Source organism: Panicum hallii, chromosome 5 (assembly GCF_002211085.1).
Source record: "Panicum hallii strain FIL2 chromosome 5, PHallii_v3.1, whole genome shotgun sequence".
NCBI lineage: Eukaryota > Viridiplantae > Streptophyta > Magnoliopsida > Poales > Poaceae > Panicum > Panicum hallii.
This window is the reverse complement of record NC_038046.1, coordinates 11,634,650-11,652,403: the sequence shown is the minus strand read 5'-3', so window position 1 is coordinate 11,652,403 and position 17,754 is coordinate 11,634,650. Positions and strand designations below refer to the sequence as shown.

At 57.8% G+C, this 17,754-nt stretch overlaps 1 protein-coding gene across 1 annotated transcript; it reads right to left on the bottom strand.

Annotated features, from left to right (window-relative positions):
- Positions 1-15,089, bottom strand: LOC112892417 (translation initiation factor IF-2-like). The gene is made up of 2 exons (XM_025959591.1): positions 14,380-15,089; positions 1-163 (listed from the first exon to the last, which is right to left on the bottom strand). The coding sequence occupies exons 1-2, from the start codon at positions 15,087-15,089 to the stop codon at positions 1-3; spliced, it is 873 nt and encodes a 290-aa protein (XP_025815376.1).
- Positions 15,090-17,754: the final 2,665 nt, after the last annotated feature.

Below are 17,754 nucleotides of genomic sequence, written 5' to 3'. Positions count from 1 at the left end.
TCACATGCCCATGAAGTCCTTCGCCTCGGTTGACAGCCACGCGGGCACCTGCGGGACGGCGTCCGGGCCGGTAGGCGATCTTGCGAGCGGCCACGAAGACGTCGCTGCACGGCGCGGCACCGGTACGGTGGCCGTCGGGATGAAGCTGCGGGCTGTTGGAATACTTGGGGCCAACAGTGCAAAGGTCCATCACGTAAATCTAAATAATTCTAATAAAATCTTAAATGTCTATTAGTGTAAAGGTTTATAGCCATAAGTTGGTCCCACCTTGCCAGTGGAGGTGGAGGAAATCCAACTTAAATAGTTGGATGCTCTCCATGCTCTTGCAAGTGTGGGTGAAAGTAAGAACGAAGAACACGCGCGCGCTTGCCTCGCCAGGCCGTGCTCGGGCTCGGGCTTTGGGCGAAGGGCGCGCGTACGCGACGTGCGTGTGAATGGTCCGCCAAAATCTGGTCCAATCCTTGTGGGAACACAATTTCCTTTTGCAGATTTGTTTTGCCACTTTAAATCTGTTACGGATTTCATGCGCAGAATTTTTGGGACTGGTAACCGACTTGGTTTTTGGGACGCCAAAAACTCTAGCGGTTCCTTCCTATAAATACGCACTGCCGGCTAGAAACAGAACACAACAGAAGACGCACAACACGCCTCGACCTGACTGTTGCGCCGCCGCATACGCTACTTCATCTCGTTCGTCGGCGTGCACCGGCGATTAGGAGAGCAGGTCCCCGGAACTTCATCCTCAGCGATCCTGCACTGGGAGAGGACGAATAAGGTTTTTGGGAAGCGCTCTGCGCGACTGCTCGAACGCTTCCACATCGCCGTCCTCTACGTCCTCATCGCCACGGCTCGTCTTCCTCCTCGTCAGTGGGGCGCGACTCGGCGTCGTCAAGTGCGCGGAGGTGCTAATCGTCGCCGTCATCTTGTTTAACTGGTTATTCCGGTCAGTCTTGAGACGTACGGTTTTCTATCCCTATCTATATCTTTCATAGCTACTATGATCTGGTTAGGATTAATCTTTCTGCTGCAATATTTTATCTTAAATCACTTGATCAGTATGTTTACGTATGTTCATTTTCTGTACGCATTTTCATTATGATCATAATTTATCTTCGGATTAATTTAAAACTGAAACTCTTATTTTTTTTTTCCATCGCACTCACCGCCTGCACGCCGGCCGCCATCCCCTTGCTCCTCGCCACGCGCTACCGCCGGTGCAGGCAGCCGGGGTCCTGCCGATCGGCCGCGACGGCGGAGTTGGACGGATCTCGCGCCCCCGATCCAAATCTGTGTGAGCCTGGCACGGCCGTCCTCGCCGATCACCACGTTCGATCCTAGCCTCGACGTCTCGCGGCCGTCGTGGGGGTACGCCAAGCCACGCGCAGCGCTAGCTAGCCGTCCCCTGGACACGCATGGGTGGCGGGCTCCGCGAGGCGGCCGGCGGCCCAGCTGCTGGCAGCCTTGTCTGCCGTCTCTCCGAGCGACCCGCCGGGCGGACTGCGGCGGCGCGGGAGCTGGGCCCGATTTGATCCGATCGAGGAGAGGCCCTCACAGCAGCGCCGGGACCTCGCGCCGGAGAACCACGGCCGGCTGCCGCCGATTGACCGCCGGCCGCTTGCCCGAGGGCATCGTTGGAGACCAGCCACACGACGGCCCGCCCCCGCCCGACGAGACGTGCGGACTCGCCTGACCTGCGTCGCCACGAAGGCGCATGCATCCACGTTTTTGCCGTTTGTGCTTCTTCTAGCTAGAACGCAGGATGAACGTGAAAGGCGTGTGAAACCCATGTGTCCGGCGAATGGCTATTCTGCCCCGCAACGAGGTGAGTGGCGGTCTATTTGTTTTTTTCGCGAACGTGCTTGGGCTGAGCGTGGAACACCTGCGGGAACCGAGCAGCGAGTTCCCGGGAGGAGGAGGGATTTAGGTAACCGGCGGCGTGCGTCCCGTGCGCCGCTCGCTGCCTGAGAGCCTGAACGGCGGACGATGTAACGAGCTTGTAGGCCCGGTTCTGGCCATTCTTTGTCAGCACTTTCTCCGGCGTTTCATGGTGGAGGACGGACACCAATCCCTCCCCCCCTCCACCCCCCCTTTTTTTCTGGAAAAAGGGACCCCTTTCCTTTTATGGCACCGTGTGAATATAGTTCAAAATGCTCACGTTTTTTTAGGAAAAAGGGGGCTAGGTATCACTTCAGCATTTTCCATCGAGGAAGAATAGCCGTCCGTTTTAGATCAGATGGTTTCTGCTTTCCTCAATGTCAAGAATATATGTTGTCGGAAGCACCACTGGGGCTGGAGCTAGTTGTTAGTTAATCTTTACCTATTTTTAGAGCATGCCATAGTTTCAGCTTTAAATTTTAGTTTGATCAATCACTTGCCGCTTACAGGTAGGCTCTCCATCGAAGCGTCCTGTCTTTACGTGAAATACAGAAACGAATCCCACACGAAGTACCAATTAGAAAATTGCTCCTCCAAAGATTTAGAATTCACCCAAGTTTCCCCCAAAAGATCTGATTTCTGCCCAATATTTTAGTTAGTTGATCCTCTTCAATCTTTAACCGTAGAAAATTTCTTTTTTTTATTAGTTGCTCTTTTTTTTTAGGATGATACCTTTTCCTACACCAAATTGCTGCATTGGAATGGAGTCAGTAGTCAGTAGTCACCACACATGGGGTTGAAAACCAACAACCATATTGTAAAAAACAAGTCATCACACGTGCAGATATGCCATCAAGCCGATAGGCACAACAACGGGATAGCTTTACCTTAGTGATGAGTCTCAGGATCTCTCATGCAAAGACAACAAACAAAAGGAGAAAAAAAGTCTCAGGCTGCGAGTCGCCAAATGGAGTGGCGAGCGCAGGAACAAGCGCGGACGTTTCGTCAGCAGTCGGCAGCAGACGGCACGCAGCAGGTGACTCCCGCCCCCGGCGGCCCTCTCCCGGCGATTTGGCGGCCGGCCATTCTGCTCCGGTCTCACTTGGCTGTTGGAACCTCCAACCGACTGGGTCCTGGTCCTTCCAGGAGGTCAACCGGCAGAGCCACCGAAAAGGTTCATGCACGCGCCCTTTGGCGATCGCCCTCATTTTCCTAGTGAAAGTTCAATCTACGCGCATGTCGTTTTCACCAAAGTGCATCTCGCACTGTCAAGCCCTTGATGGTGACTTCCAAGCGCGATCAGCGTTGGATAATGATGGGCAAGCTTGGGGCAAAGATAAAAATGTCATGGACCAGTCAATTGCGGTTCCTGATTCTACACAGGGTTCTGCTCAAGATTTTTTTTTCAGATACTTGGGGCTTCAACTCACCTTCTTCTTTCTTTATGTATCCACTAGCTCTGTGTTGAAGAGCCAGAATGAAGTTGTACCTCTTTTATACAACCATTTGCCTTTTGGAAGAGGCAAAGTTTGCATATTTGACCTGTTTGGAGGACAAGATGTACATGAAATGCTTGTAAAAATGAAGAGCAATGGCAAGTAAACTACTACTAGTATGGAAGACTAAATTTAGGATAAAATGTGTTAATAAGCTTTGCGTTTGTACTCTATACTTTGTACTCTGTATATATACTAGTAGCTTATAAGTACATTATGAAACAAGAATTCAGGGAAGGTCCACCAGAATTATAATCTAATTTGTCGAATAATCACTAGACCTTATCCATGTGCAAAAGTGACCTTTGTTTCCAGTCTAATTTGCTGAATAAAAAATTATTAGACCAGCCCCTGTAGAGTTTCAGAAGCGAGAAGACTGTAACGCAGTTTTTGCACAAGGATACTGGTTGAAAACGAACACAGGTTTAGATTTCTTGTTCAGCAGCAGTGTCTCCCAGCAGTGGAAACTTCCTCGCCAACGTTGTGTTTTTTCTTATCAGTTCTCGAGGTAGGAAATGGGACGGAAGGAACGGACTTTTGGCTGTCATGTTGTGATCGATTAGGAAACGCTAGCTATTTGCTTTCCAACAGCACGTTGTGCTTGACTAGAGGGAAAACAAAAGCATGGAGGTGGTGGTAGAAAGAAAAATACTCTAGCCACGAATCTGCTTACCGGATGCGGCGCCTGGGAACGCCCAGCACAGGTTTACGTGGTCCGTTTCTTTCTTTCTTACTTTTTAAAAATCTTTGACGGCAGGCAACTGGGCATGAAAGGAGAGTGGTGTCTATTGCTGTGTCATGGCCTCATGGTCATTTTCCTTTTTTTCCTAAAAAAAATGGCCTCGTGGTCATATGAATAGATCGCGAACTTTTTTTATCTGAAAAGATTGCGAACTTGATGAGCGCTTCTCTTGTGTGATTTTCCCGTCTCTATTGGGCCAAGCGGCTGAGCGCACGGGCTCGGCCCGCTACCGACCATTCCGTGGTTTCGGCGACGGCCGGCCCATGGCGGTAGTTGGGCGCGTGGTTCGCTTTCGCGCGCGCGGCTCACCACTTCTTTTTTTTTTCCCCCGGCGCGGTCCACGCTCCTTCACTTGGGCCCCCGCTTGTGGCCTACAGGGCTGTAGTGACACCAACTCATGGCTCCCGTGCGCCCGTCTGCTGCTGCCAGTCACACCCCTCACCAAGCAGTCCAGCAGCGTGTTTCGATATGATGAATTGCTTCCTCATGTTCCATGCCGTGTAACTGCTGCAATGAATGATGATCTAATGGAGGAGTATACAGAGGTGGAGATCAAAGCTGCCCTTGACAGTATGGGTGATCTGAAAGCGCCGGGTGCCGATGGCATGCCGACTTTATTCTGTAAGAAATTTTGGGGTACAGTAGGGAAGGATGTGGTCAAGGAGGTGACAGAAGTAGGGTCTGATGCCGGACAGCTGGAATGATACGGTGGCTGTCTTGATTCCGAAGGTGAAGAACCCTGAGAAATTAAAGGATTTAAGACCCATCAGCCTGTGCAATGTTGTGTACAAGATAGCTTCTAAGGTATTAGCTAATCGCCTGAAAAAAGTTCTCCCGGATGTTATTTCTTTGAATCAGTCTGCTTTTGTCCCAGGACGGCTTATCACAGACAATGTACTGCTTGCTTATGAGCAAAGCATATGACCGAGTGGAGTGGGACTTCTTAAAGAAGATGCTGTGTAGTTTGGGTTTCAACCACGTTTGGGTGGAGAGGCTACTGGATTTTGTGACAACGGTGAAGTACATAATCCGGGTAAATGGTGAGTTAACTGAAGAAATTGTTCCCCAACAGGGATTGCGACAGGGGGATCCTCTATCCCTATTTGTTCTTGATCTGTGCTGAGGCATTCTCGTGTTTATTGAACACAGCGGAGGAGAGGGGAGAGACTGTTGGCGTCCGAGTTTGCCAGGAAGCACCGAGCATAAATCACCTCTTGTTTGCGGATGACTCACTGCTACTCTTCAAAATTAATGATGGGAGTGCAGAGCATGTGCAAAATATCCTTTCATTGTATGAGAATTGCTCGGGGCAGACGATTAATAAGGATAAGTCGTCATCCATTATGTTCAGTAAGAACACGAGGGAGGAGGTGAAATTGGCACTGATGACTGAACTTGATATTGGCTCGGAGGCACGTAATGACAAGTATGTTGGGAATAAACCCAGCTTGTGTGCGTGCATGGCTGGCGTCTAGCTCAGCGGCGTGTCTGTGCGCGCGCGGGCGGCGAGATTGGCGGCGCGTACGTACGCGCGGCTGGTGGGTAGAGTGGCGCATCGCGTGTGTGCAAGCATCTTGGGCGGTGGCGCGTGTGTACGCGTAGTCGATGTGTGTGTGCTGCACGTTAGTGGAGTTAGTCTTAGTTAGTTAGCTAGTCAGTGCATGGATAATTGCTCACCAACGGATGGATGCTGGAGCTGTACGTTGCAGCTAAGGCACGGAGACGTGGGGCATCGTATGCTGCTGAAGACCAGGATCCTGGAGAGGAGTGCGTGTGCTGCGCCGCGTGAGAGCGCCGGGTCTTCAGGATATGCGTGGCTGCATGCATCAGTAGTGGAGCACGTTGTTGCGTGGCTCACGATCAGTTTGTTACTACTGCGTGCGTGTTGGAAGGCTACATAAGCCGTGCACTGCTCGGCTGTAAAGAGTCGGGTGCTGCGAGTGCTGTAGTGGTTATTTACCCGGTGATTGTTGCATCAATACAGTAGAGTGCAACGTGTGCGCGCTGTGGTGTTTGGGCGCTGTCGGTACATATAGATAGGGGCACCTCCTGCTAGAGTGTCCAGGGCTTGGCGCCTCACAATCCGTAATCTCCCTCTCACCTTCTGGGGGACGTGGCACATAGCCCGGGCCTGACAGCTGGGACCGTGGTCCCTGGACCCTCCCTGAGCTATTACAAGTCCGGGGCCTCCACGTCCCCAGGAAGGCTGGGGAGCTTTCGGGGGGCCTTCGCGGACCCGGTCTCTCCAGGGAGGTCCGGGACCGCTGCGTGTGGTGGCCGGTCCATCACAGGCCAGCCCGCTCCGACCGGCCTCGGGGGCCCGAACCCCCCATCCCCCGGGAAGGGGTCCGGTGCCGCCACGTGCCGTCCTGCAGAGGGAGCGGGGCTGGCCCTGCCACGTGCCTGCGGCTGAAGGCCCTTCGCGGGTCTCCAACCCACCTACCTGCATTTAATGCGGTAGCTGGGCCGGGCGCGCCCAAGTCAAAAAGAGCGGCCTGCCACTGGCACATGGGGCAGGTATGCTGACACCACGGTAAGCCCGTCTGTTTCCAAGGCGGCGCGTTGTATCACCGCGCACAGTACGCGGACTGTGTGCAGTCCCGTTACGGCGCTGCGCGCGTGATGATGGCCTGTAATAGGCGAGCCAAGGCGTGCGCTGTAACAGTATGCGCACCACGGGACAGCTCCGTCCCGCCCTCTGACCGAAGGTACCATCCCAACAGTGACAGCACGGCTTCACTGTTGGGTAACGCTGACGCCGGACACTGTACAAGACAAGGCTGTACACGGCCATATCCTGGCTGTGGATACGCACATCAACTTCTCGATCGAGAGGACTACGGAGAGGAGCTCGGGGAGAAGACCTCCTTATCTCTCGTAGAACAGCCCCTGTTGGCCGGGCCCACCTGTCGGGGCCCCGCACAGTGTAAGCACTCCCCTTGAACTATAAAAGGGAGAGTGCACTCGTTAGAAGACAAGTCCCAAGTTCCAGGTTGCACACACACAAGCTTATGCTGCTTTCCATTCAGACTCACGCAGCCAATACAACACCAAAGTGGACGTAGGGTATTACGCTCCGGCGGCCCGAACCACTCTAAATCTTCGTGTCCTTCCTGCGTTCATCTGTCCACCGATCGAGCGCTCCTAAGTCTCCTCCAAACCCATCCTTAACTAGGATTAGGCGGGTGCTTTCCGCCACTCGGCTGGAGAATTCCTCCGACATTTGGCGCGCCAGGTAGGGGGACTTAGATTTGTATAGCACTCGGTCGACCTCCTCGACTCCTGCGATGGCACAGGAGAACGGTCATCACGACCTCATGGTTGGTGAAGAAGTGGCGTCCCCCCTCTCAGGCGGCCCCGCGCGCTGCTCCACAGCGGGCAGCAGAGCGGGCCTCATGGCAGCCAGGGAGTTGCTCCGCAACCTCCCTGGTGAGGCGGCGTCGCCAGACGCGCACAGACAATGGCGTGACGACGTCGATCGCCTCCTCCACCTGGCGCAGGCTTCCCCAGGCCCAGCGAGGGGGTCTGTATCCAGGCAGCGCCGTCGCCAGGGCGGCGCATCCGGTTTTGTGCACTCACCATCCGTGAGGAGTGCACGGACCGAGGACCTCCGGACGGAGCTCAACCGCAGGCATGCGGGAGAGGATGCCAGGATCTCCATCGAGCGAGCATGAAACCGACGGCTCAACATTGAGGGTCGGGACCTTGCGGCCGAGCTCGATGCTGCTGTGGCTGGGCCGCAGGGACTCCCCCAGGCACCGGTGTCGGGCGTGGGCTGCGCGGCGCTCGCAGACCACCTCCGCGCGGTCGCCTGGCCGTCCAAGTTTCGACCTCACCTGCCAGAAAAATATGACGGGTCCACCAACCCGTCAGAGTTCCTGCAGGTCTATATCACCGCTATCACGGCAGCTGGAGGTAACGAAGCCGTCATGGCAAGTTACTTTCATGTAGCCTTGACCGGGCCAGCCCAGACCTGGCTCATGAACCTTACCCCGGGATCCATCCAGTCCTGGGGTGAGCTCTGCGCACAGTTCACGGCGAACTTCGCCAGTGCGTACCAGCAGCATGGCGTGGAGGCCCACCTCCACGCCGTGTGGCAACAACCCGGGGAAACCCTCCGGGCCTTCATCTCTCGCTTCACCAAGGTACGTGGAACTATCCCACGTATCTTAGATGCATCGATCATCACGGCCTTCCGACAGGGGGTCCGAGACGAGAAGATGCTAGAGAAGCTGGCGACCCACCAAGTGGAATCCGTCACCACCTTGTTCACTCTGGCGGACAAATGCGCTCGGGCTGCAGAAGGCCGTGAATGGCACTCTGCAACCCATGCAGGACCTGCTCAAACGAGTGGGCCAAGTGTCGCTGCCCCTGGCAGCGGCAAGAAGAAGAATAGGAAGAACCGTGGCTTCGACAAGTCACGGATTGGGGGTCCGGCCATTGCAGCTGCGACGACCGGAGGCCAGAACTCCCGTGGTAAGCGCCCACGACAGCAGCGCACCGACCCCGGGTCGTGTCCTGTCCATCCTGGGGCTCACCACAGCGCCACTGAGTGCCGCGAGATCCAAAAGCTCGTGGAGCGCCTCAGCAAGAGGCGGGACCAAGCCTCCAAGGAAGGCTCCTCCCCTCCGCGGCGGTCCGGCAAGGAGAAAACCTCCGATGCCGATGCAGCTGCGACTAAGAGGGAGCTGGGGTATCAAGCCCCCAATAAAGACCTCAAGGGACTTTTCCAGCAGTCTGATTCCGAGTCCGGCGGAGACGAGCGCCGAAAGAAGCTGTACGTTATGTACGGCGGCAGTTCGGAGCTCGTCTCCCGGCGGGACGTCAAGGCCCTTCGCCGGGAGGTCCTCTCGATGAAGCCAGGGGTGCCGAAGGCGGCGCCCCATCAGCGGTGGAGGGGCACTACCATCTCTTTCGGGCCATCTGATTGCCCAGAGAACATGGCGGGCGCTGGAGTGCTGCCGCTCATTACAGCACCCACCATCGCCAATGTTCGCCTTCACCATATGCTGATCGACAGAGGCGCTGGCCTGAGCGTCATCAGCTATACGGCGTTCAAGCACCTGCAGATCCCGGAGTCCAAGCTGGCCCCATCGCGCCCATTCTCAGGAGTGGGCCCGGATACCGTAGCGGCACGAGCTTACCCCTGCAGCTGGCGCCCAGGGGTCCGACCCCTCGACCTCACGTACCAAGGCTCTGGCCAAGACACCGAAGGTCCGTCCATCCGACACGGACAATGTTCCCGTGAAGACCGTCCAGGTCGGAGCGGGGACCTCCCAGACCACCCGCATCGGTGGCAACCTGGGAGAGAAATAGCAAAGCGCGCTCATCGCCTTCCTTCAGGCAAATGTCGACGTGTTCGCCTGGGAACCGTCACAGATGCCCGGGATCCCCAGGGAGGTGATCGAGCATCATCTGAAGATCCACTCCGACGCCAGGCCGGTCCGGCAGAAGCCACGCAAGCAGTCCATTGAGCGGCAAAACTTCATCCGTGAAGAGGTCCGCAAGCTGCTGCAGGCTGGTTTCATCGAGGAGGTCTACCATTCTGTATGGTTGGCCAACCCAGTTGTGGTCCCAAAGGCCAACGGGAAGCTTCGGATGTGCATCGACTACACCAATCTTAATAAGGCATGTCCAAAAGACCCTTATCCACTTCCGCGTATAGATCAGATTGTACACTCCACCTCCGGGTGTGATTTGCTGTCCTTCATAGATGCCTATTCTGGTTTTCATCAAATCAAAATGGCTAGGGATGATAGAAAGCATACAGCTTTTGTAACAGTGGATGGTCTTTATTGTTATATAGTGATGCCTTATGGATTGCTCAATGCTCTACCCACCTTTGCTCGTGCAATGAATATCACTCTAGGTGACTTGGTTAGAGATATAGTAGAGGTGTATGTCGATGACGTCGTTGTCAAGACTAGAGAGTCGAATTCCCTATTGGAAAATTTAGCTTGAGTTTTTAACAAGTTACGAGCGACCTCCACCAAGCTTAACCCCGAGAAGTGCGTCTTCGGCGTATCGGCGGGGAAGCTCTTTGGTTTCCTGGTCTCCCACCGGGGAATCGAAGCCAACCCGGATAAGGTCCGGGCAATCGAGGCAATGAGACCCCCTGCACGCCTCAAGGATGTGCAGAGGCTGACGGGGTCCCTGGCAGTCCTCAGCCGCTTCATTTCGAGGCTAGCGGAGAGGGCACTTCCCTTCTTCAAGTTGATGAGGGGGTCCGGCCCATTCGCATGGACCGAAGAGACAGAATGTGCCTTCCAAGAGATGAAGCAGTATCTTACCTCCTTTCCGGTTCTGGTCGCACCGGACCCAGGTGAGACACTGTTCCTTTATCTTGCAGCAACGACCGAAGTGATCAGCATGGTGCTGGTCACCGAGAGGTCCGAGCCTCTCCCGCAGGGGGCCCCCGCGGAACCCCCTGCAGGGGAAGGAGGTCCGGCCTCCACCACTCCAGTAACTGGCCCTACTTCGGAGGGTCCGGCCGGGTCCCGATCCGGAGAAGCGCTAAGTAGCCTGGGGGCCGACGAGTACCCAGCTGGAGTCGAAGGATCTAATCCACCTGGCAGAGTCAGGACCGTCCAGAAGCCGATCTACTATGTCAGTGAGGTCCTTCACGAGGCAAAGGCCAGGTATCCTGAAACACATAAGCTTCTTTATGCCATACTTGTTGCGTTCAGCAAACTCCGCCATTACTTTCAGGCTCACAAGGTTGTGGTGGTGACCGCCTACCCGTTGAGGGCCATCCTCCACAACTCTAACGCCACAGGCAACATCGCCAACTGGGCAGCAGAGCTCGCTGGGTTCCAGCTCGACTTCCAACCGCGTCACGCCATTAAGAGCCAGATCCTTGCTGACTTCATCGCGGAATGGAGGCCTGCACCAAGCGCCTCCGGGGGTTCGGACCAAGGGATGGACCCCCCATGTCCGGAGGTCAAGGCTCCGGTCTTTACCGGACGTCACTGGACCCTCTTCTTTGACGGGTCCGCCCGTGGCATGAGGGCCGGGGCTGGCGTGGTCCTCATCGACCCACGTGGCGAACAGTTAAAGTACATGGTGCGCCTTGATTTTGAGGCCACCAACAACATGGCGGAGTATGAGGCCTTAATCTTTGGGCTCACGGCGGCTCTGTCCCTGAGGATCCGGAAGCTCCTGGTCAAAGGGGACTCCCAAATCATCATCAGGCAGGTCCTGGGGGAGTGTTGCTGCAACAACCCCCAGCTCGCAGTCTACCTCATTCATGTGAAGAGGCTGGAGAAGGACTTCGATGTGCTGGAACTGCAACATGTTCCACGCGAAGGCAACACAGCAGCTGATGCACTCTCCGCGAGCGCATCGACCCAGGCACCCGTGCCTGAGGGCGTCTTCCTGAGACGTCTGCTGAAGCCTTCCGCCCAGTCCGCCGACCTGGGTGAAGGGGGTCGGACTAGCACCTCGAAGCTAGCGGTCCCGGCGGCAATCCATCCGTGGTGCCCGCCAAGGGTTGTGTCCTCCCTTGAGGGTCCCGAAAAGCTTAGGGAGCCACGCCCAGTTTCTCAGGAAGGTCCTGATGCATGGATCTCTAAGGTCCGGGATTACCTGAAAAATAATTACCTTCCTGAAGATCAAGCATCTGCTGAGCGCATTGTCCGCATGGCTAAGCGGTACACGGTGGTAGAAGGGGATCTCTACCGCCGTGGCGCCAACGGCATCCTCATGCGGTGCATCACCCAGCAAGAAGGCCGCGACTTGCTTGCGGAGATCCATGGAGGCGAGTGCGGAAGTCATTCTTCATCCCGCACGCTGGTTGGTAAAGCTTTCCGGCATGGCTTTTATTGGCCGACAGCACTCCAGGATGCAGCTGAGTTGGTAAAGTCTTACAAAGCATGCCAGTTCCATGCAAGGCAGATACACACTCCAGCTCAGGCGCTGCAGATGATTCCTCCCTCTTGGCCCTTTGCCGTGTGGGGGTTGGATATTTTGGGACCTTTCCCTAGGGCCGTCGGCGGGTACCGGTAGCTCTATGTTGCCATTGACAAATTCACTAAGTGGCCGGAGGCAACCCCAGTGGTCAACATCACCAAGGCGTCGGCAACTGCTTTCCTCAGGTCAATCGTGTGCCGGTTCGGGGTCCCGAACAGGGTCATTACTGACAATGGAACTCAGTTCACGAGCCAGTACTTCCAGGAGTACTGTGAGGATATGGGCATCCAGCTCTGTTTCGCCTCAGTGGCGCATCCCAGGAGCAATGGCCAAGTTGAGCGGGCCAATGCCGAAATCCTCAGAGGGCTCAAGATCCGAACCTACTGTGACCTTGAGAAGCATGGCGCAAGGTGGATTGAAGAGCTTCCGAGTGTGTTATGGGGGAACCGGACCACACCCAGCCGGGCAACAGGCGAAACTCCTTTCTTCTTGGTTTACGGGGCCGAAGCGTGCCTTCCCCCGGAGATCACCATGGGCTCTCTGCGAGTCCGATCCTTTGATGAGGAAATGCAGGAACAGGAGCGTCGCCAAGATGTGGACCTCGTCGACGAGCGCAGATGGCGAGCAACAGTCCGAAACGCACGGTACAACCAAGCGCTCCGGCGCTACCACCAACGGTTCGTGCGTTGTAGGGAGCTCCGGGTCGGGGATCTAGTCCTAAGGCGGATCCTGAACCGAGAGGGCATGCACAAGCTCTCCCCCAGCTGGGAGGGGCCCTTTAAGGTGACAAAGGTGTGCCGACCCGGATCTGTTCGTTTGGCTGCGGAGGATGGAATGCAACTGCCCAATCCATGGAACATTGAGCACCTCCGTAAGTTCTATCCCTAGGACCCGATTGAGTGGGAATTTTCCCTTTGTAATTGGTAGCATCACCGTGCGGACCAGGGCGGTCGAGGTCCGCCCTCATAAACCCGGCCCCTGGCGTACATCGCACAACTCTTCTGTACCAATTGATTAAGGGAAAATTTGTTCTCAAATGCGTCCTTGAAGTCTATGCGATTCTATATTTTTTCGCTTCTTGTTACGCTAACCCCTCGCATGTTTTCCGCGTCTGTGTCATGCCCAAGGCCCTTCTTAAGTTGCTACGCCACGTCTCTGCTCGGGATCTTTGTTTCATAGGAGAAAAGGAACCGGACCCCTGTGAACTGGCTTCAGAGAGACGCGCTCGCCCTTTGCTGGGGTCCAGGGTTGTGTAGCCGTTTAGTCTGGTTCCGTACCCTAAGCCTACACGCCCTGCCCTCCTAGGGTGAGCGCTGTTGTACCTCAAACCATGTACCAGGGGGCCGTGACCCCTTTTAGCCCTCGAACATGGGTCCTAGAGTTCTGACTCGCTACGCAACTTAGGAAGCCTTCGCTGGCCAGACCGGGAACCTGTGGGGACGTCTACTAAACGTTGATCCTAAGTCATGTGCAGGACCTCAGTTCTATGGCAGCTAGTCCCGACCTATCGGGACTACCTCCCAGGGGGCCACGGGACCTCGGTGTGCCCAAAAGCACTTTGCAGATCGACAACCAGGAAAACAACTAAGTTTTTCGAAAAAGTAGACGCACGAAATACTTAAACGTATTACGGAAAATGTGCACAACATTATAAAGTTATCTTACAATAACAAAAGTTATATTACAAAAGAAATAACAAAAAGATACTGGCACTACTGCTCTGGTGGTCCGGAGGCACTCCCACTCTCTGCAGGTTCGGGACGTCGCCGGAGGCGAGCCGCGACCATGTCTACCACCTCCTGGACCCCTTCTCGCGCGGCGGCCGCTGTCGTCCGGAGGGGTCCGACCAGGACGGGAGTCAGCTGAACGGTAGGATCATGGCTTCGGAAGCTGGTCAGGATGTACTCCGCCATCTCCCGGGCAACTACTCGTCCCTCTGCCTCCAGGAGGTCCTGTAGGCCGGCCTCCGCATCCTGTAGCCGCCTGGCGGTGGAGTCCAACAGCTGGAGCGCGGCGCCGAATGGTGAAGGAGCCTCCGGTACCCAGATGGGGTTGGCTCCGAGCGCCTCTAGCAGAGGGTTCACCGCACCAACCCATCTTGTTAATCGGTTGATGCCGGTGCGCTGCTCTGCCAAGAGCCCCTCCACCTTGGCCTCCCTCTCTCGGAGCGCTGCCTCACGTTCCTGGAGCCTCCGGTTCCCGGCTGCCAGCTCCTCCTCCACGGCCTCTTCCCGCCTTTGGAGCTCCTGCAGCCGGGCCACCTCCTCTGCTTCTCGGGCGGCCAGCTCTTCCTCTTTCTTTGCTGCCGCCGCTGCCCGATCCGCAAGGGTGGCTAGTTGCGCCTCGGCCGTTGCAAACGCCTCCCTCGCCGCGGCTGCCAGCTCCCGGGCGACCCGATCCCTGTCTGCCACCGCCTGCTTCATCTCCTCCACGGCGATCAGCCCCTCAAGGGCTTCCGTTTCCCGCCGCCTGGCCTCTTTCTCCTGTTGGAGCGCCGCCACCTCCCGGACGCGAGCTTGCTCCAGCTCCTCCTGCAGAAGTTCGCGCCCCTGCACGAGCTTGGCGCGCTCCTCGGCGTAGCGGGCAGAGACGGAGTTGATGCGGTCGCCCAGACTGACCTCCCAGTCGGAGAGTCGGTGGCGTTCTACCTCCAGCTTCTCCCACTCCCGGCGCATGCCGGCCTCTAACTCCTTCTGAGCTTGGTGGCATTTGGCTATGAGCCGGGGAAGAGGGATCTCTGACGTGCTTGGGAGGAGGCGCCTTCCTAGCACCACCTCCGGATCCACCTCCTCTGCCGGTGGGGAGGCGCTGCTGGCAACTTCGGCGACCCCTGGTGCCGCACCCTCCGCCTCTTCCGCTGCCTCTGGTGCCGCCACCTCTGCTGCCTCCGGCGCTGCAGCCTCCGCCGTGGCAGCAGCCCCCTCAGCCGCTGGCTCGGCTGGTGAGGGCCCGGCCTCGTCGTCTGAAGCTGCGGTCGCTGCCTCCATAGCTGCAGCGGCATTGGTGGCCTCCTCCTGGGGGGCAGCTTCAGGTCGTGGCGGGGTGGAGGCATCCGGCTCCGGGTCCATGGGTCCGGTAGCTTCTGGAGCTCCTTCAGGCGGAGGTCCTGCTGGGGACGGCGCCGAGGGTCCCGACGCTGGCTGGGGGCTGGATCCCCCAGTTGGTACGTCTGAAGATTGCGGCCTGCCGTATCACCTGTATGGTTAAGCACCAGAAGCCAAGAAAAGAAATGAAAAACCTTGACAAAACCACTTACGGGAAGTCGTACCACTCCCATCTGCCCCGGGCTGCGGGAGGGGACTTTCCTCCCTACCGAGGACCCCCCGGACCTTTGATGGGTGTCCTAGGCCATCGGAGTTTCCGGTGGCGGTGATGGGGGCTGTGGATTGGCCTCCGGCGGTGGTGGTGGCGTCGCCGGACACCGTTCTGGTGGCGGTGGCGGAGGAGGCTGACGTGTCTCCTCCAGACTCCTCTCCGGCTGCTGACATTGTGGCGCGGGTAGTGGAGCTCTGCTCTGCTCCTCTGCCCCCGCGGTCTTCTGGCGTTTTGGCGCCGGTTCCCCGACCAAGGAACCGTCGCCGCGCTGGAGCCTCCGGAACTTGCTCCCTTCGGCTTGGCTGCGCCGCTCAGGTGCCGCCCCCTGAGCCTCGTCGCTCCTTTGGGCCGAGGCAGCACCCGCACTATCTTTCCGCCGGTGCTCTGGCGCCGGCGCTTTCTCTTTTCCTTTCCCGCCGGGGGCCGGACCCCTGGGTCCCGGCTCCCCGGCACCTTCGCTGGGGTGTTGCGGGCAGTCCGGAGAGGCGCCAGGGATCTGGAGCCCGCGGTTGGGGTCTCCTCCCAGCTGCCGGACCGCCAGGCCGCCCTCGTCCAGGGTCGGCATCGACGTCAGGACTGATGAACGCAATGCCTGGTCCTCGCACAGGGCCTTCACCCCGCTCGGGAGGACCAGGGACTCGGGAACGAACACCTCGCCGGTCATCGCCCGAATCGCCGCCTCCAGCTCCGCCCTGGTGAAGTCACCGCCGGGCCCGCGCGCGATCCTGCAGCAGTCGTTTAGCCCCGTGTACACGTAGGCCATCCGGGACCGCTGCTGCAGGGGGGCGATCCGCCGCTTCAGGAAGTCGCCCAGCACCATCATGGAAGTCAGGCCGCTCCTTGCCAGCTTCTTGATCCGGTACAGCACCGGGTCGAGCTCCGCTGGTATCGTCGGCTTGGCCTTCCATGTGCTCCGGTCGCTCTGGGGACCCTCTGTTGGCAGCTCCAGGCGGTCGTGGGGCTCGACTGCCGCGATGACCCAACCTTCACGCCAGTCCTCCCACTTGGAGCTGGAGAAGACGGCGATGTAGGAGCCTGCCATCCCGTGCCGGAGCTGGAAGTAATAAGCGCCAATCTCGCCGCGCTTCTTCCCGGTCCCAACCAGGGAGTAGAAATGTTTGAAGATGGTGGTGCAGGGGCGCACCCCCACGAACATCTCCATGAAGTGGGCGAAGACCGCCGCGAGGAGGACGGAGTGGGGGGTGAGATGATGAAGTTGGAGGCCAAACTCCTCCAGGAGTAGGAGGAAGAAGGAGGAGATCGGAGGAACCAACCCGCACATAATGTACGAATTGAAAAGGACGAACTCCCCCGCGGCAAGGTCGCGGAGGGGAATCTCGCCGGCCCTGACCTTCCCGGCGTTCGCCGGCGCGGTCCACCCCAGAAGGCGCCGCACCGCGTCCAGCTGATCCCGGGTCTGGAAGCGGCGCGGGTAAGGAAGTGAAGCCATGGAGATTGTTGGGTGTGGATTGCGAAGGAGCGCGGGCGAGAAGGGGCCGAGCGCAAGGAAGCTGATTACGAGGGAGGGTGCGGAGACGAAGGGGCGCTGCGGCGTCTGTTGTTGGCAAGAGCAAAAAGGTAGCCGATCCCTTCAGCGCTTACCTTTTATGCAAAAGCTGTTGTCTCCTTGCATTCCACGACGACCGAGGAGAAGTCGAACGGTTGCCACCGCCAGCTTCCCCTCTCCTCACACTCCATGACCGGTGGGCCCGGGCCCACCCGTCATCGGCATGGGTGCAGGAAGTTCGGGGGGGGGGAGGGGGCTAGAAGAAGGGCGGAAACCGAACCGCCCGAGCCGCACGACGGGCTCGAATAAGACAAAAATCTGAACCGTCTGACGCGCACGGCGCGCGCGGAGGACGGGCCCCTCGGGCATCCCGCTACAAGCGAAAGGACATCCATGCCCTTTCCCGGCGGGAACAAGCTGTACACCCGGCGCGGTGCTGGGATCTGGCCCCACCTGCAGGTTCGTCTCTCACCCAAGGTGGGCCCGGGGGCCTCTGTCGGTACATATAGATAGGGGCACCTCCTGCTAGGGTGTCCAGGGCTTGGCGCCTCACAATCCGTAATCTCCCTGTCACCTTCTGGGGGACGTGGCACATAGCCCGGGCCTGACAGCTGGGACCGTGGTCCCCGGACCCTCCCTGAGCTATTACAAGTCCGGGGCCTCCACGTCCCCAGGAAGGCTGGGGAGCTTTCGGGGGGCCTTCGCGGACCCGGTCTCTCCAGGGAGGTCCGGGACCGCTGCGTGTGGTGGCCGGTCCATCACAGACCAGCCCGCTCCGACCGGCCTCGGGGGCCCGGACCCCCATCCCCCGGGAAGGGGTCCGGTGCCGCCACGTGCCGTCCTGCAGAGGGAGCGGGGCTGGCCCTGCCACGTGCCTGCGGCTGAAGGCCCTTTGCGGGTCTCCAACCCAC

Bases quoted from the DNA above. Each gene is read 5' to 3' on its own strand.
- LOC112892417 (XM_025959591.1), bottom strand. From the start codon at position 15,089: ATGGACCCGGAGCCGGATGCCTCCACCCCGCCACGACCTGAAGCTGCC. The intron at 164-14,379 runs GTTTGCAACGGC...GTTGGCCCCAAG, and splicing joins GCAGCCGCGGCGAGGGAGGC to TATTCCAACAGCCCGCAGCT.